The sequence below is a fragment of the Fistularia commersonii genome, chromosome 11 (genome assembly GCF_037954325.1).
Source record: "Fistularia commersonii isolate RoL2024-O1a breed Wild chromosome 11, RoL_Fcom_v1.0, whole genome shotgun sequence".
Taxonomy (NCBI): Eukaryota; Metazoa; Chordata; class Actinopteri; order Syngnathiformes; family Fistulariidae; genus Fistularia; species Fistularia commersonii.
The window spans coordinates 17,469,088-17,492,215 of NC_141294.1; the positions used below are offsets into that span (position 1 = coordinate 17,469,088).

Genomic DNA, 23,128 nt, shown 5'->3' on the forward strand with positions numbered 1-23,128 from the left:
GGTAAGACACAGACAGAAATCTCTGATCGAATGGGCTGTTCCCAAAGTGCTGTATCAAGGCACCTCAGTGGGATGTCTGTGGGAAGGAAAAAGTGTGACAGAAAATGACCAGAAAAGGTGACCGCAGAAGGCAAATTTTGCATGACATTTGGAAATCAAGGAGCCAGAGTCTGGAGGAAGACTGGCAAGAAGGAAATGCCTGAAGTGATGCTCTGGGGTGCCATGTCAGCTGCTGGTGTTGGTCCACTGTGTTTAATCAAGGGCAGGGTCAATGCAGCTACTTATCAGGAGATTTTGGAGCACTTCATGCTTCTATCTGCTGAAAAGCTTCATGGAGATGAAGATTTAATTTTTTCAGCACAACCTGGCGCCTGCTCACAGTGCCAAAACCACTAGTAAATGGTTTACTGACCATGGCATTACTGTGCTCAACTGGCCTGCCAACTCTCCTGACCTGAACCCCATCGAGAATCTGTGGGATATTGTGAGGAGGAAGTTGAGAGACACCAGACCCAACACTGTGGAAGAGCTTAAGGCCGCAATCGAAGCATTCCGGGCCTCCATAACACCTCAGCAGTGCCACCGGCTGATTGCCTCCATGCCACGCCGCATTGAAGCGGTCATTTCTGCAAAAGGATTCCCGACCAAGTATTGAGTGCACAACTGAACATAATTATTTGAAGGTTGACTTTTTTTTGTATTAAAAACATTTTTTTTTTTTTTTTTAATTGGCCGGATGACATATGCTAATTTTTTGAGAGCCAAGGTGAGCCCAGGGGGGAGAGGCACCCATGTCATTCCGTCAGGCTCACCTTATCTAGCCGCAGTGCCCTGTAAAGAGGCTGAAGGAGGTGGTTAGCATGATGCCATGGCCAAGATCTCCTGCAATGCATTGACTGAGGCTGGGTGAGGAAAGTCCGCCACCGCTTGTGCCTTCAAAGGCAATGGCAGTGCGCCTTGTGGTGAAATGTGATGACCAAAGAAGTCGATTACAAGCAGTCTGGGTCGACTGACTGTGTTCATCCAGGTGTTCATCAGCCTATGGGCTGGCTCAAGTAGACGAGCATTCTTGCACGCGTCTGAATTACAACCGGCAATGCGGACCAAGCTCCGACTCCCTTCTTACAGGGACCAAACAGCCCGTACAACTGGGTTCGGTACCCCATGTCCTGCCTGAACCCGGGCCTGGTGGCCATGCCTGCAACCACGGTGTCCGTACTCTGAAAACAATGTGTGACTCAACAATGGGAGGAGGCAGTTATCTCTATAATCCCGAAAGAGGGAAAAGAAAAAGAAATGCAACTCATACAGACCACTATCGGCTTTGAATGTGGACTATAAATTATTTGCTTCAATCCTATCTAAGAGAATGGAATCCATCATCCAGGAGCTGGTAGATTTAGATCGAACAGGCTTGATATTAAACAGACACGGGATAATTTAAGTAGACCCCTACAAGTGGTGAGTCCTGTTATATCAGAAAACACCAGTGCAATATTTGTCAGCTATTTGATACAGCGGGTTGGGAGTATCTATACAGTGTACTTGCTACACTCAGCTTAAGAGACGGTTTTATTGAACGTATTACAACATTATACTTCTCTCCAACAGCCAGGATCAGGGTTAATGGACACCTGTCGCAAACTATTCATTTGGAAAGAGGCACACACCTGGACTGTCCCCTGAGTCGGACCCTATTTGTGTTATTTATTGAACCCTTGGCTCAAGCAATTGGAGAGGACTTTGAGGTAAAGGGGATTATGATTACAGGTGCAGATCAAGTCATTCTGCTCGTACAAGAATAATAAAGCATAATTCACTGCCAATCTCAGGAAGCTGCGTCGGGCCAAAGAGGCTTACAGAAGCAAGGGAGATCATAGTAGATAAGAGGAGCTACAGCAAGAGGCTAAAAAACAGCCTCTCAACCAATAACTCTGTGTCAGCATGGGAAAGCCTCCAGCAATAAACAAAATAACACACTCATCATGACAGTGGTCAGCTATCTTAAACCTCACACATATTCCTTCTGCATTTTTGTCTAGTGAGACTTATACTCCAGAGCGACGCATAATCCGAAAAATACGGTAGTAAGCTAACTGATCAAGCATGAAACGAAAAACTCCCAAGCTCCTGGACCAATACCAGCATCTCTGCCCAAGGTAAATACACTTAACGAAACAAGTTTAATTATTTACATTTGAATTTCCTACATATAATTATTACATGTTATTTGGTAATCAAAAAGGTTTTTTTCCCTGTACCACAACAGGGATCTGTAACAGGTTAATCCTATTTAAATTCTTTCTAATGAGGAACTTTTTATACAAGACTATATTGTTTTACGACTTTGGTCACCAAACAAAAACAACCCCTTAGTTTTTTGTTTTTTACATTTGAAAACATTTATGTTTTCAGAGATTTTGTTCTCAGTAACTTTATTTCATTCAGGAAATTCAAATTTTGTATACAGATGTGGAATGTCGTCAATGCTTTCTAACGCTAACACAGGCCTTTATCAATAACAATGTTTCACTAAGTTTTTTTTTTTTTTTGCTGAACATAAACAGAATAAACAAATATACATATGTACAAATAAATATGGCAAGGTTGAATCAAATTTCAATGAAACAACCGGAGATGAGGGAGCAAAGGACATGAGGACATTCGTTTTGTACGTAATCACAAGTTAACAGTGTTAAAGGTTTGTGAGAAATGTTTAATGCTGGACAAAAAAGAAAGTAAAAGAAAATAATTAATTAAATAGATAGATAAACAGAATAAAATAAAAAAAACTTGCAAGAGGAATATAACATCTATTTAACTTGGTGGTTCACAAGAAATCTCAGACATCAAACTGTATATTTATTGGTTTTTGGATTTTTCCATGAATTTTAATCTTTTTTTTTTTTTTTTTTTTTTTGTAATGTAATTCAAAAAAACATCTCCAAGTCAAGGTATTAATGAACTTACCTAGTTCCGTGATTCGGTCTGAGCAGGAGCCTCATGACCTGTGGTTGCGTCCCCTAAAGGGGCGGCAAAATGGCGGACCGTTGCTCCTGAAAAATAGCATAAATTAGCGGCAGTTAGCATAACTGTTAGCTGGGTAGCTGAAAAGCTAATTGACTGTATATGAACGACTGGGCGGACGAATGTCACGGTCTACTAACGTTCGAAAACAAAAACACTGCCAATATTGCCGATACCTGCACAAAGTCTTTGAATTCTGTATATTCAGGTGGTCACTCACTGCAGAGGCAGCGCGCTCCGCAGTTACGCCCCCACAAGAGGTGAACCGACGGCGGCAAATCACCGCTGTCAGGCCGACATTGGCTAGCATAAATGAGCGACTGTTAGCATTGATGTTGGTTTGGTACCCGGCGACCCAATTGAATAAACATGAGCTAGGCGGGCGAATTTGATAGTTAGCTAGGAAGCCTACAAGTTAACTGAATAAACATTAGATCGGCGGGTGTATGTCACGGTAGCATATTGTATAACATAAAAACTCATAAAATATTGCCTACCGGAAAGCAACCATAATAAAGGCACCGCGATTCCTTATTTGGTGATTCACTCTCTTTAGGTGGCCACTCTGGCTGAGGCTGGTGCATTATCTGCGGCAGAGCCACACCCGTGGCTCGTCAACGGTAGCATCAATTAGCCGCAGTTAGCTAGGTAACCGGACAGCGAATTGAATAAACAATAGCTAGGCAGACCAAATTCGCTGTCCCACACTGTTAGACAACTTAAAAAATACAGGAAATGTTTGCTGGCCGAACACAATCGTAAATAATGGCACATTATGTACGTGACTTTGTCTGAGCTCAAGTTATTTTTCAAACGTTCTGTAGCCCCGCCCCTTCCCTCGATGCCCAAATATAGACATCCCATTTCCGGTGGTGACCGGAAGAAAGATTTATTTATTTTCACATTTTCGATTTCCGTCAATTCCTGTTAAATACAAAACACAATACAACATACCAAAGTTTTATATATGTGTATATACACATATATAAAACACAACTATATTTTGATCACAACTCAAGAGTGCGGTATTTAAAAAAAAACACAGATGTGAATATTGCACACATGTTTTTGCCATGAGAAAACAGAAGGTGCATAATAATTATGGATTCATAAAAATAAACACAATGAAATAAAGGCAGTACTAATGGAATATGCCAGAAATTGCATTGATTGCTCTTGGACTGTTTGGTCGTGCTGTGTTTGGTAGGAAACTGCCTTTGAAGGTCTCGGTTCTGGTTTTCAGGGATTAGAAAATGCTTCAAACTGGTCAGATAAGCTATGAGACGGATGTGAGGGAGTCCCTGACAATGTTTGGGAGTGTGTGTGCCAGCGATTCCCTAAATAGATCGTAAGGGAAAGCCTGTGGTTCTTTTATGCATTTATTTAACTGGGGTGCAGAAATGATCGATTCAGAGATTCATTGAGATGTTTAATTGGACGATTTGGGATCGATGCAGCTAAGTCATATAATCAATTTTTAAATTCAATATAAAACAAGTTTGCCTGCACAATAACATCTTTAAGTTCAAGTTGCATTTGAGGTGCAAGCGCAAGCAAAGTAACAAAAAAAAAAGAAAAAAACAAGATGCAACATATCAGAAGAATGAAGCAACAGGGCAATAAAAAAATCCACACAATTTGAAGGCGGCTGTCTGCATCAATTTTGGTTCTTCTGATGTTCCCAGGACGCGTCAACTGGACATGACCCACACTATTTGCAAAACTTACCACACAAAAATAAAACACTTTGGTAAAACCACTAATATGAGTGACCACATTAGTTGACGGCACGCTGGGCTAATGTTAGCCTCAGCTAACAACGAAAAGAAAATTAGTGACCCAGCCCAACCAAAGATGGATGCGTCCATGAGATTTAAATAAACCGTGGAGATGCATTGTGTAATTTAAACCAGGCGAATGGAAATCATGAGGCCAGTGCAGATGCACACCACTAATCTCAATCTATGTTTCCGTGCGTACATATATGTTCATATTATGTATATATATATGTGTGTGTGTGTGTCTATACGTATAAAGGTGTAACTTTGTCGTACATTCTTTCAAAATCTGGAACCTCGAAGAAAACCCTCCCTCCTTAGATGGGGAAAGGAACGTGATGTCCCCCTCCTTCTCCCCCATAATGCTGTGCTGCGGGAGGGCCCGGAGCTTGTCGCTATGGCAACCGGTGCTCTCCATCCCCAGCATCAGCACCGCCACGGCGGGCTGCCGCATTCCCACCCCCAGCCCGCCTCCTCTCGTTGCGTGCCTTGTCATCACGCAGAGGTTTCAGGTTTGCAAACACTGCACGCACACTCACACACACACACACACACACACACACACACACACACACACACACACACACACACACACACACACACACACGCACGCTCTCCCCTTTTTTTTTTTGCATACGCAGGACTACTAACCGGAGCTTTTCAACCGGAAGAGGAGGATGCAAAAAAAAAAATGAAAGAATAATACATTTAAATAAAAACATGAACACCGGATCCCGCGACGTTGTTGTGTTCACGTGACGTCAGGTGGGAGGTAAACGTCCGGGTTACATGCGCGCGCATGCACACACGCACACACGGGACGCCCCGCATGACTGCAGCGGAGTGAGGAGGCGGTTGGAGGATGAAGAAGATGAGGAGGATGAAGAGGGGAGACCGCCGTTAAAAGAAAAACGGGATCCAGGATCCCGCCCGGTGTTTTCCGGTGGACGGAAGACGCTCCCCCTCCTCCTCCCCGCCGCCCCCCTCCTCTTGCGCGCTCCGGTGTCCAGCTCCTTTCACCTCCTCCTCCGGTGGCGGGATGAATACCTGACATTTAAGGTCGAGGTGGGGGGGAGGAAGAGGAAGAGAAGGGTAGTGTGTGGTTTTTTTTTTGTGTGTGTGTGTGTGTGTGATGCGCATGTGAATCTTTTATTTTCTTTGTTTTTGAAGGGATGATGAAAAAGTGACCGGATGATGTTACGGCGGTGTTTCTGCGGGGATGCTCTTCTGATTCTTCCTCCTCCTCCTCCTCCTCATCCTCTTCTCTGGTTACCGCAGTGCCACCGGCCGAGGGGCTGAGAGCGGAAGGAGCCGGAAGTGAGCGGATCGGACGTGAGAATAATAGCATCAAGAGGCTCGCACGTGCCGGCCGGAAGCCATGATGGCGTCGCGGAAACGGGACCCCCATCACGGGATCTGACCAGCTGTAGAGACGAAGAGGCGGTTGCGTCCTCAACTTTCTGCTGACACTTGAAGAGGAGGCCGATGTGACACCTCCCGCAGCGCCTGCTCTGAGGCTCCACCGCGTCGCAGTCCCACAGGACACCAGGAAGTTTTTTTTTTTTTTCCTTCTTCTTTTTTGGAGGACACACACTTCCCTCCGCCATGCCGTCGCCCTCGGACTCCAGCAGCGTGGCTTCGGCGTCCGGATCCCGGGTCTGGTCGGACGGCCGGCAGGGGTTCTCGGGCCGGTGCCCCGGGGGCGCCCGGCTCCTCCTCTACCTGGGATTGTGTCACCTGGGCCTGGGCGGCATGGTGCTGGCCTTCTCCTTCACCAGCATGACCTTCACCTCCTCGGCCCGCGTCAGGCAGCACTGCCCCTTCTGGGCCGGGGTCTTTGTGAGTGTGACGGGTCAACGGGGTCCTCCGAGGCGCCCGGGCTCTGAGCTGTTCCTTCTCTCTGCCTGCAGGTGGTGGCGTCGGGGATGGTTGGGATTATCTCCTGGCGGCGACCTTTAACCCTGGTGGTAGGTTGAGCTCCCGGAACGGAGGACGGTTTCTCGGTTTCCGAGACGGGCCCACGTCCGTCCAAAGAGGTCGCTGAGGTTTTAAAAGCGGCGCAAAAATACGTATTTACACGCAAAATCAATAAGAAGCACCGATTCGGTGTCAAATCAGTCCGCGGACGTGACTGTGAGAACGGAATATGACCTCAAACTACGCCTGATTTCATTAACATTCACGAAAAGATCAGATCGTTATTTTTCTGATTTTGGGAGTGAAAATTTGACCTGAACTTGACTCAGCTGTCTGCAGCAAGGCCAGCAGTGTGACAAGGTGTTAGCAGACATAGGCCATTTCGTAAGCACAGAGTACAAGTAAATCCATAACAGTGTGAATGAACAGACCGAAGAAACCGTTCCACCCATTTGCAATCGGAGTGCTAAACAACCGACGGGAGCTCACAATCTCAGAAGACTCCAGAACAATCAGATGCACTTGAGTGTTTACTTGGCCCTTGTGCTTTTCATTTTGCTCAGCCAGTGCTGTGCCTGACTGTCAACATCTCAATTTGCACACGTTTAATTTGCTCGTGCACAACAGTCAGCTGCTGCTGCATAATTGTCATTGCACAATAGTTATTGCCACTGGACTACAGCAATTCCCATTGTCCAGTAGTCATTGCCATCGTTTGATAGTACTAGCCATTGCTCAAAAGTCCTTCCCATTGTAGAGCGGTCATCAACTCGTTGCCATTGTACAGGCCTTGTTGCAACTCTGCAATAGTCAATGTCGTTCCATAGACATGGTCAGTTGTTTGCCATTGTACTATCGTTGTTGCAATTGTACAATAGCTGTTGCCATTACACACTATTTGTTGCATTTGTACATTAGGTGTTCCCATTGTACAAGAGTCGTTGCCATTATCCAAAAGTCGTTGCCATTTTACACTATCTGTTGCCATTGTAAAATATTTGTTGCATTTGTACATTAGTTGTTGCCACTGTGCAATAGCCGTTGCCATTGTACAATAGTCATTGCATTAAACAATAGTTGGACCCATTTTCCAATAGTTGTTGCCATTGTGCAGTATTTGATGCATTTCTACAATAGTCGTTTCCATTATCCAATAGTCATTGCCATTGTACAATATTTGTTGCCATTCTCCAATAGTCGCTGCCATTGTACAATAGTTTGACATTGTACAATAGTCATTGCCATTGTACATTAGGTATTGCCATTATCTAATAGTTGTTGCCATGATACACTATTTGTTGCCATTGTAAAATGTGTGTTGCATTTGTACAATAGCCGTTGCAATTTTACATCAGTTGTTGCCATTGGGCAATAGCCGTTGCCATTGTACAATAGTCATTGCATTAAACAGTAGTTGTTGCCATTATCCAATAGTTGTTGCCATTATCCAATAGTCATGGCAATTGTATAATCTTTGTTGCATTTCTACAATAGTAGCTGTTGCCATTATCCAATAGTCGTTGCAATCGTACAATCTTTATTGCATTTCTACAATAGTAGCTGCCATTATCCAATAGTTATTGCCATTGTACAATAGTTGTCAACTCTTTGTTATTGAGCAATAGTCATTGCCATTGAAGAGTTGTTGTTGCCATGATTCAATAGCTGTTGCGATTTTTCAGTAGTTGTTGTCATTGTACAGTAGTCGTCAACTTGCTGCCATTGCACAATAATGGTCAGACATGTTGAAGAGCCATGACGTACCCCAGAATATTGGGGTTTGGATTCATGTTGCCGTGGACCATCCCCACAAGTCTGATTGTTTATCTGCCAATGCACAACTCTCTATTCGTACCTTTGCAAATTTTATTCCCGTTAAATCTTGCGATCACTCTCTTTATTGCTCCGGGTTATTTATCGTTGCCCGTCTTTACGAATTCCAATCCTACGAGCACCTTGTTGAGCTCTCTGGCGCTCACAGCGGACAAAAAAGTAAGAACTTCGTTTTGGAGGGAAAGTGTTTCCTTATTTTGCATCTGACAATGAACGTTGTGAATCCCAAAGGGCAGTGGGTGAGCAATGCGGTGGAAATGTAACCTTTGCAGTTCAGCGTTGGGCGAATTTAAAGTGGTGTGAAATTGGCTGTGCAGAGAGTCCATGCAAAATAGCTAAATAGCTAAATAAACCGCCCGGGTCCGTTGGGCCACGTTGGCAGCGGCCATCTTTGTTGAACAAATATACAAACATGGTAACACGTCCAATCAGGGTAAAGGAACACGTGGAACGGGAGCCAATTAGAATGAAGGAATACATGAAGCTACGGCCAATCAATTTGAGGGACCTCTGGAATCACAGCCAATCAGTGCGAAGGAGTACGTGGAACCAAAGCCAATCACAAAGAAGGAAAGCACTGAAGTGCAGCCAATCAGAGTCACGGGAAACAATAACCAGTCCAATTAAAGGAAGCAGTAACACACCTGGCAATCAGAGTTCAAGAGCGCAGATCTAACCGCCAATCACGATAAAGGAACGCAGAACCCACAGCCAATAGGAACGAAGTGTTTGTGGTCCGCAAAAGACTCGTCGTTTCTAGTAAACAAACCACCCAGGTCCTCTAGATTGCGGCAGCCATCTTTGTTTTGTCAGGTTCAGATGCTTCTAAAAATCTGCAGGAAAAGACAAACCTCTGAAACATCTAAAAGAATTTAACAAAAAAACATTTGCTTGTATTTGGCCCGGTCCTTGTGGAACCCTTAGCCGCCTCCCTCCGCTCGTCCCCCAGGTGTCGCTCTTCATGCTGCTCTCCGCGGTATGCGTGATCCTCAGCCTCGCCGGCTCCATGCTCTCCTGCCAAAACGCCCAGATGGTCAAGTCCATGCTCACCTGTCAGGTACGGCCAACTGCGGCGCCGGCCTCGCCGGGGAACAGGGGCGCCGTGACAACGGTTCCCTGTGAATGTGTTCAGGTAGAGAACGGGCTGTGCGCTTGCTGCGCCCCCACCCAGTCCTGCTCCATCACGGGCGAGGAGACCCTGGTCCTCTTCCTCAACTCCGACTGCCACTCCGTCAGACACCAGCTGAAGGTGGGAAGGGGAAAGTCATTTCAAATACGCAGAAATACTCACTGTCCGAGATACAGATGGTATTACTTGTAGTACCGCTAATGTGGGGGTCTCTCCTGCTGCTCTCCAGGACCTGCTCTTCAGCGCCTGTGGCCTCAGCATCTTGTCCACCATCATCTGCACGCTGTCCACCGTCACCTGCAGCATCCACATCTTCTCCCTGGACCTGGTCCACCTGGTGAGCACCTGTATGGAAGGCGGAGGGTGGTTAGCTTAGCATGGACGCTAAAAGTGCATCGCTGCTGTCTGTTGTTGCCCAGCTGGTGCCGCATCGCTCGCGCTCGGTGAACCCGGAGTGCACCACGCCGCAGGACGCCTTCCTCACCAACATCATGGACTTTGAGGAGTTCGTCCCTCCCATCCCCCCGCCTCCCTACTACCCCCCCGAGTACACCTGCAGCTCCGAGACGGACGCCCAGAGGTAGGAGATGTTCTTCCACCAGACCCTAGATCCTTATGATCAGCGTTATTTATTAATTATTTTAATTTTTTTATTGTTATTATTGTATGTGTAATTAGAAGGGCATTACACATAAATATCTGCTATAGCATGGGGGAAAAAGGGTGAAATATTAAATTTATAAAAACTGACTTTTCTAAAATAATCAGCAAAAAATATCATATTAACATAACATACATGTATATATCAATATATTTATATAATAGGAAATGAATAGAAAAAAAACAGACTTATTTTTATTACAATTAATTCATCTCAAAGTCATGGTGACATTCAAAAAGAAAGTCATGGAGTTTGACATACGTAATATATAATACGAATGTAATAATGATATAATATAATATCTGAAAAATTCAGGATATTATGAGAAAAAAGTCACAGTTTACATTAGATTAGATTCTTAGATGAGAATTTACAAGTGTACAAGTACATGGCAACAAAATGCAGTTTAGCATCTAACCAGAAGAGCGAAAGAGCAGCTGGTGCAGATATACTCGAAAACTTAATTTAATTCAATGAACTAAATTAAGTTAGTAATCAGATTTTCTTCGTAAATTAAGTAAAGAACTTTATTATAATTATGAGAAAAACAGACAGTTTGTGGAACAAAGTAATAATATTACAATTGTTTTCATACCACCAGAGTGATAAACAGTAGGATGGGATTAGATATAAGGTCAGACACAAAAAAAAAACAAAACAAAAGGAAGCGACAAAACGTGGCATATCTTTACTGCTCCAAAAGCTCCACTCCGTTATCCAAATAATTAATTTTTGCTACTGCTGCTTTACGACTACTTTATTCAAGAATATGGCGACATGATGACACTCTTTTCTCGTAATATGCGATCTTTCCTTACAGTGTTACATCTTTCATTTATATAATGTCCTGTCAAACCAATTTAGGGTAGTGATTATTTTAAAAAAAGGTGCTTTATTGTCTCCAGCATCACCTACAACGGCTCCATGGAGAGCCCGGTGCCCCTCTACCCCACCGACTGCCCCCCTCCCTACGAGGCCGTGATGGGCCAGAGGGCCCCAAGCCAGGTAAGACCCCCTCCCTGTGTGTGTGTGTGTGTGTGTGTGTGTGTGTTTAGGTGGAATCTCTTTAGCGGTGAGCAGCTATGTTAGCTTAAAAATCAGTGCATTTAACTGATGAGAAGGGTCGAAGCAGTGTTAGCGCTGCACAACAAAAAGGTTGCTGGTTGGATTCCCACTTCTGTGTGGAACCTCCACGTTCTCCCAGTATTTGTGCAGTTCCTTCGGGTTCTCCGGGTTCCTCCCGCAATACCGAGACATGCAAGAGGTTCACTGGAGACCCGACATTGTCCAGATGTGGGAATGAGAGGGTGAACTCTGGTATGAGTCAATATGACGTGAATTAGCGAATGGATGTATGTCTATATGGGGCCCTCCGATTGGTCAAACCTCTCGTCCAATCACAGCTGGGATAGGGTCCAGCCCTGTCGCGACCCTGAGTGCAGGATAAGCTGTATTGAAAATGAATGAATGAATATATGGATGTCTATACATATATACTCCATGACAACACTGACCTTTGTGTCTTGTGGTCGTCAAGGCAACAATGTTCGACCCCCATGGCAACGAGCTGTCCGGAGAGAGGGGGACGTCCACGGCGTTCAGCGGGGAGGGTGAGCCCGCCGCCGCCGCCGCCGCCACCGCCGGGAATCTCACCCATAATGACGTGGAAAACACAAATGTCTGATTCACATAGCAACCCTGGAATATTCGAAAAGAGAAAGTCAAATATGACATGTAAATAGATGTAGTGATATTTTCATGTAAGATGTTTCCAAATGGAAGCCAAAGGTAAACTAATGAATAGTTTGGGTTCATTTAGATTCATTTCCAACTAAAAATGAGTCAATCAGGAAAAGAAAAGTAACCCAGACCCGGCTTCCCCCAGTGTCCATGGACAGCGGATCCCTACTGATGTCGGAAATCGTGGACATCCCCGATGACTCGTCCCCGTCCGAGGACTCGTGCCTGCTGGAGGTGGGGCTGCGGGTCCAGGGCGAGCGGCCCGCCAGGCCGGTGGTGGACCCGGGCGAGTCCGCCGGGGACGCCGGCGAGTACATCAGCTTCCGCAGGGCACCGACGCAGACGCCGGAGAGCCCGCTGGCCGGGGGGCCAAGGGCCCGCCGCTTCCTCCGAGGGGAGCGGTCCAATTCCTGCTCGTCGCCTAGCACCGCCACCAACAGCACCACCCACAGGTGAATCGCGGCCAATCGCAACAGCTGAGGCGTTTCGACCAATCAGGAACCTTCTCACTCTGACAGGAAGAAGCACCTCACTGGTTTTTGACAATGAATGTCCATGAATGACTCATAAGAATTTCTGGTACTTCTGTGTAAAAAGTACTGCGTTTCCGCCCCCCCAGGTCTCCTGTGCTTCATCGCCAGGCTATGCTAGCTAGCAGCTGCTCCCAGCTGGAGGCGATCGGGGGCGCCAACTCCCAGCAGCGGTCCTCCATCCCGGATATCCGGGTACGACCGTCCACGCCACCGCGCCAGGGGGACTTCAACGATTCCCCAGCCTCCGCCGACTTGCTAGCGAGCGGCGGCGGCAATGGCGGCGGCGCGACCCTTCTCCGTCAGCCCCTTTACCTCCGACGGAGGGCCAGGAACGGGGGCGACGCGGGGCGGAGGTGGAGTGGGGGGCTGCCGCGCCTCCTGAGGTCGCACAGCGAGCCGGGCCTCGGCTCCGCCCACAATACAGGTAACACAGCTTCTTCGTGATGTAGCGCCCTCCGTCCTCTGACACCCAACTAACCCCCACCCTCACGCCCCTACCCTTCCAGCTGACTTCGGCTCTGGAGGCGGTAAAGGATCCGCAGAAACAGGTAGGAACCGGAACCCGACTTCTGCCCACGCACAGGGGACGATAGCTCCAAACGGCAAACCATAAGGTGGTTATTTTTCCGGAGCGTCCTCGAAGGGGGGCCTCAGTGGCTCTTAAACGTTGCTTGCTGCAGGGATGTGCGCTATGTTACCTGATTAAATATACGGTAATACCTTGACTCATGAGCTGAATACGGAGCTCGTAACTCGATTTCCTTGTGTATCAAATTAAATTTCCCCCATTGGAGTGAATAGAAATGCTATTAATCCGTTCCAGCGCCCCTGGTTTTCTTATGTGTTTTTAAACGAGAAAAATGTACTTTATGAGGCACAAATAATATATTAAAAATAATAAGAAAATGTAAAGAAATAAAGTGGTTTTATTAAGTGTTTTTACCACCAAGATGTACGCAGATCCAATTTACAAGTACTGAGGTACTTGACTGTACTTGTATTTTGGTGCAAAAGACAAAGTGGACAAATGCAAAAAATTTCCAGCCCTTAAATCTGTAGGTAAGAAATGCAAACGCGACATCGCCCGACAGTTTTTACCAGTTTTTTTTTCTTTTTCAATCTCCAAAGGCCCATCCTTGGAGGCGTGCCTGTTGCCCCGGCCCGCCTCCCCTCCCTCGCCGGCCCTGCCCCGTAAGGACGGCGCCAAGTCCCCGGCCGGCGGGGTGCAGGTTCCCGCCAAACCGGCGCCGTCGTCACCGCTGCGCCTACCGAAAGACTGCCACCGCTCCCTCGGCGACCTGAAGGTAAGCGAACCCGTAAGAAGACAGGAAAAAAAAAAACGGAGTCCACTCTCACCCTTTTGTGCTTTTCCCCCCCTCGCCGCGTCCTGTCAGGTAACCCGGGTTCTGGTGGCCCGCTTCCTGCAGCGCTCCAAGAGGAACCTGGCGCCCTCATCGGAGCACGGCGGGGGAACCGGCCCGCCGCCCAAGAGGAGGAACGGGGCCGAAGGCGCCGCCACCACGCACCTGCCCCTGGAACAGGTACGTCTGCTGCTTCCTGCTTCTCTTCTGTGAGAAGATACCAGGGCTGCACTCCGGGTCTGGTCGGGGTGGCCTTTAGTAGCTTTTCAGGTAACCATAGCAACAAGAATCACCAAAAAAAACAAGTGTTTGTGTGTAAGGGGGGGGTGCGTTCTCACAGTTTGCCGTCAGTGGTTGACCAGGTTGTCCCAATGCAGGGTCTCCAGTCTGGGTTTTCTTGATGTTCTCCTCCTTGGTTCTCCATGTTCTCCTCCTCGGTTCTCCATGCTCTCCTTGGTTCTCCATGTTCTCCTCCTCGGTTCTCTCCATGTTCTCCTCCTTGGTTCTCCATGTTCTCCGCCTCGGTTCTCCATGCTCTCCTTGGTTCTCCATGTTCTCCTCCTCGGTTCTCTCCATGTTCTCCTCCTTGGTTCTCCATGTTCTCCTCCTCGGTTCTCCATGTTCTCCTTGGTTCTCCATGTTCTCCTCCTCAGTTCTCCATGTTCTCCTCCTTGGTTCTCCATGTTCTCCTCCTCAGTTCTCCATGTTCTCCTTGGTTCTCCATGTTCTCCTCCTCAGTTCTCCATGTTCTCCTCCTTGGTTCTCCATGTTCTCCTCCTCAGTTCTCCATGTTCTCCTTGGTTCTCCATGTTCTCCTCCTCGGTTCTCCATGTTCTCCTCCTTGGTTCTCCATGTTCTCCTCCTCGGTTCTCCATGTTCTCCTTGGTTCTCCATGTTCTCTGCCTCGGTTCTCCATGTTCTCCTTGGTTCTCCATGTTCTCCTCCTTGGTTCTCCATGTGCTCCTCCTCGGTTCTCCATGTTCTCCTTTGTTATCCATGTTCTCCTCCTCGGTTCTCCTTGGTTCTCCATGTTCTCCTCCTTGGTTCTCCATGTTCTCCTCCTCAGTTCTCCATGTTCTCCTTGGTTCTCCATGTTCTCCTCAGTTCTCCATATTCTCCTCCTCGGTTCTCCATGTTCTCCTTGGTTCTCCATGTTCTCCTCCTCGGTTCTCCATGCTCTCCTTGGTACTCCATGTTCTCCTCCTCGGCTCTCTCCATGTTCTCCTCCTTGGTTCTCCATGTTCTCTGCCTCGGTTCTCCATGTTCTCCTTCGTTCTCCCCCTCGGTTCTCCCCATTTTCTCCTCCTCAGTTCTTTATGTTCTCCTTGGTTCTCCATGTTCTCCTCCTTGGTTCTATGTTCTCCTTGGTTCTCCATGCTCGCCTTGGTTCTCTTATGTTCTCCTTGGTTCTCCGTGGTTCTCCATGCTCGCCTTGGTTATCCATGTTCTCCTCCTCAGTTCTCTTCATGGTCTTTTTGGTTCTCCACGTTCTCCTCTTAGGTTCTCAGTCAAATAAGTAAATCTTCCGTAGGTGTGAATGAGAGGGTGAAAGGTCAGATGATTGACAGCTGACCTGTCCAGCGTCCCCAGCAGCCGGCGTGCAGGATGAGGGCTGTCGATGCATGAATGAACGAATGACCTCGTGATTCAGGTTGAATCCGGGAGAACGAAAAGCTGCCGGAGGGGGTCACGTATCGAGTAACCATGGCAACAAGAAGACGGGGGAAAGCCCCGTGAGAACGGACGAGGATCTGGAGACCGTCGAACCCGTGTGGCTAAATAAGGATGACGAGGATTTAAATCTTTTTTTTTCTCGCGTGCTCAGGTGTTGCGGGCGCCGTGGAGCGGCGGGCGAGGCCACCCGGCCCACCAGACCCACCCGACACACCAACACCACCACCACCGGGGCCACCACCACTCCCACAGCGACAGCCGACACAACCGGAGCCATGGCAGCCGGGCGCCGGAAGGAATCCACCTGCGCAGCTGCGGAGATCTCAGCTCTTCGTCCTCGGCGTCGCTGCGGCGGCTGGTGGCGCCCCACGGCTCGTCCGGCGCCCTTTACTCCGAGTCGGCCCTGTGAGGAGGAGGAGGAGGAAGAGGAGGGCGAAGGGCGCAAACGGAAGGAGAAAGAACCTTCTCCCCTCTTTTCGACCTTTGCCAACTCAGTTCTCCGATGGCCTTATTCAGTGGTGCTCTTCATCACGCCGTCCACGAGCAAACTACCAGACAACCCCTCACCTCCCTGAACTCCACTAGCGCTTCGTGCTAAACCTTCATTTCCTGAACCGCCCCACTGCGTTAAATAATCCCCGATTCAGGCCGAGCCTGCAGAAGCTTCCCGTCTGTTCTTCTAGAACCAGGGTACTTCAGAGGGAGCAGTAAACCCCCCCGATCCCCATCCCTCACCCTATCGTCCAGTAGGTGCAAATATAGGTTGTTTCACATGAATGTTAATATGAAAGCTGATTTTTTAATTATTCTTTCCTCTTTTGTTATTTTATTTACAACCTCGATTTTCCCCCGACATCTCCTGCAGGCATTCGCTATTATCCCCCCCCCCCCCCCCCCCCCCCCCCGATTTCTCGCCTGTGTCCAAACCTTTTTCGGGGGGGCGTCCGGCTGACGTCAGCAGAGCCCCGCTGCATTTCCTCAGGATTTAAAAAAACGTTAAAAAAAAAAAAGAATCGCAACAGGTCATCGTCATTCAGATAATCCACTGAGGTGTTTTCCCATCCCACCTCGGACACGCGCTTTGTTTTACATCCCTGCATGTTTTTGCTACGACCCCCTTCGGGAACTTTGTGCATTTGATGCTAAATATTCGTGCCGCCCCGTTTGTCTCACGTCCCCAGAATGTCTTTATCTGCATGTTTTTTAATAATGCTTCTTTCTCTCCATCTCCCCCCGCCCCCCCAAAAAACACGAGTAGCCCTTTTGAAGTGTTGTTAAAAGACTGATAAAAAAAAATAAGAGGAATCCCCTGAAAGCGTCTAAAAATAAAATCCTGGATTTTATGTATTCGGACAGAGCGGCTCCGGCTAATGGATTGTGACGTTGATGGGAGTCGAACTGAGACGTGTTTGTTTCAAAAAAGAAAAAGAAAAAAGGAAGAAAGCGTTTGAGGTGGACCACACTGACGGGTCGCAACAGTTTGCGTTCGGATACCCCGTTGTGTTGGACGGCTAGCACGGCGCCGCCGTAGCGGCATCTGGCAGCGGAGCACGCCGACGTGACACCTAGCTTTGTTCGCTGCATGCCGTGGCAAAGGCGTTTCTCGTCTTGAAAAAAGCCCTGCAGGGTTTCGGAGCGCAGCGGCGATGACGGGTTTCATTCGAAAGCCTCTTAAGATCCACCCAGGTACGTACGTTGCAGAGCTACATTCGTCAGTGTTGCATGTGCGCTGCATGCTAGCTGCTTTTATATTTCTGCGTCCACCTGAGCCAGATTGAAACTCTAGGTGGTGGTGGCGGGACTTTTGGCGCTGAGGGATTGTTTTGTTATTAATCTGGAGATGTGCTCAAGTAAAAGGCCGAGCAGGAGTCCAGAGGGCGAACGGGTCAGCTAATACTTTTTGGCTGATGTTTTTGCAGCATCATGGCTGATCGATGGGCACGAGCCTGTTTCCTGCTAGCTTAGAAAGATGTCCACACTAGGATACACAGTAACACAGCAAACTGGCTAATGTTGTAGCTTTGTTAGCTTGAGGAGCTACACCAGGAGACATGGTTGCGTTACGTGTGTTGTGACTTCCTCAACTAATAACTGCCGGTTTAGCCAGATGCTAATTCATTCCCCTGGTACACTGGGGTACACTGTTGCGATTAGCTGCAAAATTCACCCAAGAGAAGTTAATGTGCTTATTTTTTGAAAACCTGGTTAGGTGTAAGCAAAGAAACTACAGCACAAAAGTCCCACCGCCAACTAGCTTTTCCGCAGTGTGATTGCAACATATGCACACAAACACACACACACTTTCCTGCATAGGTATAAATGCTGACAGTATCTGGGGTTTTGTCTGCACCGATGAGGACGCAGAAATATAAAACTAGCCTCTCTTCCACTGTCGAGGAGGGGGGGCAGTGCACAAAAATAGAGATCTGCAGCGTGAGCCTGCGCACACCGGCCAGCGCGGCTTCAGTTAGCTGTGTTGAGAATTCTGCTGTGACAGCCACGTCGTGCTGCATCTCGTGTACAGCCATAACAAACGTCTGCAAATGATACCGATGGATTCTAAGAATGGCTGCGCTCACGACACAGGCGCACTCCTTACACTCCCTTAAGGCACTGAGATGTGTTTCTACCTCCCGTCTTGCATTATTTATTTGAAGAAATGTATATCTCCTACGGCAGGCTTTGCAGGATACAGCCTTGAAAACCTGAATAGAATTGTAATTAAAAATGACACCTATTCCAGATTTTAAATGCTGTGTCGACTGAAAACTTTTGATGCAAATTATGTATTTCAATATATGAAATAAATAAGACATGGGATAAAAAAATAAATACATTTCATTTCTTTTAAACGGTATATTAACAAATACTAAAAACGCAACAACTTTTTGTTTTATTTTACGGGTTGGTTTAGTTTGCTTTTCTTGCCTCATTAAACCCAATTGTAATAAATTAAGGCGCTCTGCATCACGAATCGCCCCACTCCACTCAGACCCCGCCCCCTTGTCCATTCTATTGGCCGACGAGTGTGAAAGCCCATCCTGGCGCGATGCGACCGGCCAATGAGAGTGCCGGATGTCAAATGGGCTCTCAAAGTCCCCGCCCCTTTACACCACCCAGCAAGGGCTGCTGGGAAATTTAGTCCTGCCGCCTGACAATAAAAAAGTCGTCAGCGGGGCAAAGAACTACAATCGGCACATCCGGTTTCAGGCGACGTTCACAAACACCAGTTTTTATGTCAATTTGAATGAAACAGAGAAGACTAGAATTTACCTTGTTTCTCTGAAAACCTCCGGGGGGGAAAAGGGCTCCGTTACCATGGTAAGTAAAGGCGCGTATGCGCCTCAGAAATAAAATACTCGGGAAAGTGATGGCTTGTATGGGAAAGGATATTACAATTAGACAATTAAAGCTAATGTTAGCTAACGCTTGTTGACTGAAGTAGATATAGCTCATAATGGCTGTTCAATTAACCTGCGTCGTGTTCGTAAAGTAATTAAAGATGGGGGGTGAAGGATGGTAAGTTATCAGTCGCCCCCACTAACCGGAACTAGTTAGTGGTTTCAGTCGGCACATAACCCGGACGAACCCGCCTCGGGAGCTTTAGCATCAACCCGGCTAGTGCTACTGTGGTTCTTGAACGCGGACGCGTCAGGTCCGAAATGCGGCACCTCGTCTTCCTCCCCATCCGCGGCTCGAGATTCATCCGCGCCGCACGGCCGCCGCTCCGCCGAACCGGACCCGGTCGGATTCCCCGCTCACTATGCGCCTCCGCGTCCTTCCAGGGGGACCACGTCTGCAACGGGATAAACGCGAAGTCACCGGCGGGGGACGCCGAGCTGTTCGACGCGCAGTTCGACGCGCTGGTGTCCGAGCTGACGGAGAGGGACTTCTCGGACCCCGCGCTGGCAGACGCCTTGGGGCGGCTCAGGGAGGTTAGTCTTGGACGAATCGTTCACTTTACTGATTCACGAGTCATGAGCACTAACTCCTCCCTGCTACCTCCATCTAGCTAACTCTAAACACATTACAATAAAAAGACATGTATGTATATATTTGAATACAAATTCCCAGAGCCGTCCATCTCCAAACATCTCCCCCCAAAGTGTAAGCCTGTTTTAATTTAATTGTATAGATGTTCAATGCAATGCAAAGATGTACAGATATTTAGTCGTACAGCCATTTGTTTACAGATTATGATGCAGTTGTAGTTTTATTTTAAAACCCCCCCATGCCCCATATGCCCCCCAGTTGCTGCGTGGGGACAGGTAAAGTGCTTCTCATTCTGATAAGAGCCTTAACAAAATGATATTTTTGTACGGCTGTTTTACTAGTAGGCAGTTAAGTTAAGCACTGTCTCGCTTTCCATCCCAGTCCATCTTGCTCTTTCTACCCTAGCTGGTTGAGACAGGAGCCGCCCACATTGAGCTTGGATCTGGCCAAGGTTTCTAATTGGTAAAAGGCAGTGTTTACCTTGCTCATGAAGGAATGTTAGGCATTTGAAGACCCTTTCAAAGACTGTGATCCAGACTTGTTTAGATGAAAACTTTGATGAGACCACTGTCGGGATTTCACACCATATAAATAAAAGCTGACTTGACTTTACTTGCATTATCCCTGTTGGGAAAGCAACAGCTAGGGTTTCTTGTTGATCACAGTATCTCTCCTGATTCAGTAACTCAATGAGAGAGTCACTCAGTACCTCATAATAGCCCTCCCAATTTCCAAAACGAACAACTCACTCGAATTTAATGAACGAATCACTCAGTAGCTCATATTAGCCCTCCTCATTCACGAAACAAACAACTCAGCAAGTCATAGAATGAATCACTCATGAATCACAGTGGCTCTCCTCGCTTGCTAAACCAACGACTCACTCAGTGATTCCACGAACAAATCACTCAGTAGCTCACAGTAGCTCTCCCCATTTCCAAAACGAACGACTCATATGCCGAATGACGCTTGAGTCAGTAAAAAGAATCGAGTTTCCCATTACCGGCGCTTTGACGTCTTATCTCCCGTGTGTTTTCATAAGTTTAACCAGCCGTTTGCCCCTCAGGTGCTGGTGTACAACGCCCCTGGAGGTAAAAGGAACCGCGGCCTGTCTGTGATTGGGTCGCTGCGGGAGCTCGTGCCACCAGCCAGGCTGAGCCAGGACGTCGTGCAGCGCGCCCTGCTGGTGGGCTGGTGCATCGAACTGGTAAGAGTCTTTTTCACTATTATATTCAATATTCCCAGTTCCATTGAACCATAAGGAACCGTTCCCTTCTAAGACCTAGCCTTCTCTAGAGTGACATCAAGGAAATTAATATAAAAAAAAAATATACTGCTGTCAGAGAATGGGAAAATGTAACTTATCAACTCGTCTGTGTAGCTTCAGGCGTTCTTCCTCGTAGCCGACGACATCATGGACGCGTCAGTGACTCGGCGAGGACAGCCCTGCTGGTACAAGAAGGTCAGAGGTCCACACGGAAAGCACGGCGGCCCGTGTTTTGTTTGTAACCCCGAACAGCCTCGGTGCTGAGTGTTCGCGTGATCTGTCTGCCTCACAGGAAGGGATCGGTCTGGACGCCATCAACGACTCCTTCCTCCTGGAGGGGTCCATCTACAGGCTGCTCCGCAGACACTGCCGGGGCCAGCCCTACTACCTCCACCTGCTGGAGCTCTTCAACGAGGTACGAGGCTGAGTAAGAAGCACCTGGAGGGATTTTTTTTTTTCGAAATAAACACGATCGCGGTTGTAATTCCTCGTCGGTCTGGATTGCAGACCTCCTTCCAGACGGAACTGGGCCAGGCCCTGGACCTCATGACGGCGCCGCCGGGCCAGATAGACCTGGGCAGGTTCTCCATGGAGAGGTGAGTGTCTGAGGCTCTCCAGGAGAGGGAGGGGGGCTACACTGTTCTCACACCTGTCCCTGCTCTCCAGGTACAAAGCCATTGTGAAATACAAGACGGCCTTCTACTCCTTTTACCTGCCGGTGGCTGCAGCCATGTACATGGTACGTGTCTTTGTATACTACGTAACCTCCGAGTGACTTACCTTCTAGACAGCGAAAAGCTTTGGACCAGGAGGGGCTGGGACGAAGAGGTGACAAGAACCCGACTGACCAGCTTTGACTGTGGGGGGAGAAGAAGTTCACGACATTGAATGTGACTGTTGCTTCGAGATGATTTCGAAGAACAGACGTGCCTCAGTGACGCTCTTCTCTCCTCTGCAGGCCGGCATTGAGAGCGAGGAGGAACATAGCAACGCCAAACACATCCTCCTGGAGATGGGGGAGTTCTTCCAAATCCAGGTCTGGTCGCCCACTTGACCGCTCAATGCCGCCTAACTGTATAGAAGGAGTTTGACTTTTTTTTATTGTTTTCGCAGGACGATTACCTGGACTGCTATGGCGACCCCGCCGTGACGGGCAAGATCGGCACAGACATCCAGGACAACAAATGCAGCTGGCTGGTGGTGACGGCCTTGGAGGCCATGACCCCGGAGCAGAGGGCTGAGCTGGAGGTTCGGGCCGCCGAGTGTTCTGCATCGAAAGATCTCGCCTTAAAGTTCTTGATTTGAAATGTTGTAGATCCCCCTTGCCACCGGGCCACACTAGAGGGCGCTCATGTGCTTTTTAGTCCCCTCCTGACACCGTCTGCTACCCTGGTGGTCATGAATGGAACTGCAACAACGTGTGATGACTCCTGGGGTTGTGTTTTAAGGATCGTTCCTCCCCCTCGCAGGCGAACTACGGCCGCCATGACCCCGCCTGCGTGGAGAAGGTGCGAGCCCTCTACGACAGCCTGCAGATGCCGAACCTGTACCGTAGGTACGAGGAGGAGAGCTACCAGCGGCTCCAGGCGCTCATCGCCCGCCACGCGCGCAACCTCCCCCACGATGTCTTCCTCAACTTCGCCAAGAAGATCTACAAGAGGAACAAGTGAGGAGCCGACGGTTCCCTCTGGACTTTGACCGCGACCCGGCGGTCGAGGAGGACTGGACTGCGAGGCGCGGAGGCTTTTTTTTCTTCTCTTAAATAGTCAGGGATTTGTAGAAACCGAGTCGTCATGCAGCCCGTCTTTTTGTGGAGAAATAAACGTCAGAGTCGCACCAAAGTTTTTCGAGGAAAAAGGCAGGGAGGAAATTACCCAGAGTTCTCGGTGTGACGTGAAAACCTCCTGCTGGCGGCTCTTCGGTTTTTACTCTCCCCCTGAAGGCATCCTTGGTCTGTAGATAGCTCGCCGCCGTCGTCCAGCCACCTGTCTATTTATTGAACCCGGTCCCCTTGGACACGAGCCCAGTGTTGCCATGGAAACTGCGAGGGGACCTTCAGTGGTGTGAAAAGTCCCGCATTCGATCCTCCCGTCGTCATCGTTGTTCTGGAGAAAACGGAGGATCGGGTCTCCTCACACCGTATATTTTTATATCGCTGCTTCACAGTCCGACGAATCCCAGATGGCGCTTTTATTAAACGCACGGCTGGAGTTTT

The 23,128-nt window shown here is 48.2% G+C and overlaps 2 protein-coding genes and 1 long non-coding RNA gene across 5 annotated transcripts; 2 read left to right on the forward strand and 1 right to left on the reverse strand.

Moving 5' to 3' along the window:
- The first annotated feature begins 5,425 nt into the window (after positions 1-5,425).
- On the forward strand, positions 5,426-18,485 carry entrep3 (endosomal transmembrane epsin interactor 3). 3 transcript variants are annotated; one of them, XM_086155519.1, is made up of 14 exons: positions 5,426-6,644; positions 6,716-6,772; positions 9,505-9,612; positions 9,688-9,804; positions 9,914-10,021; positions 10,104-10,264; positions 11,251-11,350; positions 11,883-11,955; positions 12,231-12,537; positions 12,705-13,042; positions 13,125-13,166; positions 13,747-13,922; positions 14,013-14,159; positions 15,805-18,485. In XM_086155519.1, the coding sequence occupies exons 1-14, from the start codon at positions 6,411-6,413 to the stop codon at positions 16,060-16,062; spliced, it is 2,226 nt and encodes a 741-aa protein (XP_086011645.1). In that variant the 5' UTR covers positions 5,426-6,410; the 3' UTR covers positions 16,063-18,485. The 3 variants fall into 3 exon arrangements, with proteins under 3 accessions (XP_086011645.1, XP_086011643.1, XP_086011644.1); XM_086155518.1 differs by having other exon boundaries at positions 5,627-5,897; positions 6,084-6,644; positions 9,505-9,804; XM_086155517.1 differs by having other exon boundaries at positions 9,505-9,804.
- On the reverse strand, positions 9,693-12,015 carry LOC147229835 (uncharacterized). Its single transcript, XR_015106829.1, has 3 exons — positions 11,860-12,015; positions 9,880-10,029; positions 9,693-9,798 (listed from the first exon to the last, which is right to left on the reverse strand). It is a non-coding gene; the product is annotated as an uncharacterized LOC147229835 (long non-coding RNA).
- Positions 18,486-18,831: 346 nt separating the features above from the next.
- On the forward strand, positions 18,832-23,128 carry fdps (farnesyl diphosphate synthase (farnesyl pyrophosphate synthetase, dimethylallyltranstransferase, geranyltranstransferase)). The gene is made up of 10 exons (XM_086155528.1): positions 18,832-18,974; positions 19,439-19,588; positions 20,713-20,853; positions 21,028-21,108; positions 21,206-21,328; positions 21,421-21,509; positions 21,580-21,652; positions 21,872-21,949; positions 22,027-22,161; positions 22,383-23,128. The coding sequence occupies exons 1-10, from the start codon at positions 18,972-18,974 to the stop codon at positions 22,581-22,583; spliced, it is 1,074 nt and encodes a 357-aa protein (XP_086011654.1). The 5' UTR covers positions 18,832-18,971; the 3' UTR covers positions 22,584-23,128.

Bases quoted from the DNA above. Each gene is read 5' to 3' on its own strand.
- entrep3 (XM_086155517.1), top strand. From the start codon at position 6,411: ATGCCGTCGCCCTCGGACTCCAGCAGCGTGGCTTCGGCGTCCGGATCC. The intron at 10,265-11,250 runs GTAGGAGATGTT...TATTGTCTCCAG, and splicing joins TCCGAGACGGACGCCCAGAG to CATCACCTACAACGGCTCCA. The intron at 13,043-13,124 runs GTAACACAGCTT...CTACCCTTCCAG, and splicing joins CGGCTCCGCCCACAATACAG to CTGACTTCGGCTCTGGAGGC.
- fdps (XM_086155528.1), top strand. The intron at 21,109-21,205 runs GTCAGAGGTCCA...TCTGCCTCACAG, and splicing joins AGCCCTGCTGGTACAAGAAG to GAAGGGATCGGTCTGGACGC. The intron at 21,510-21,579 runs GTGAGTGTCTGA...CCTGCTCTCCAG, and splicing joins GGCAGGTTCTCCATGGAGAG to GTACAAAGCCATTGTGAAAT.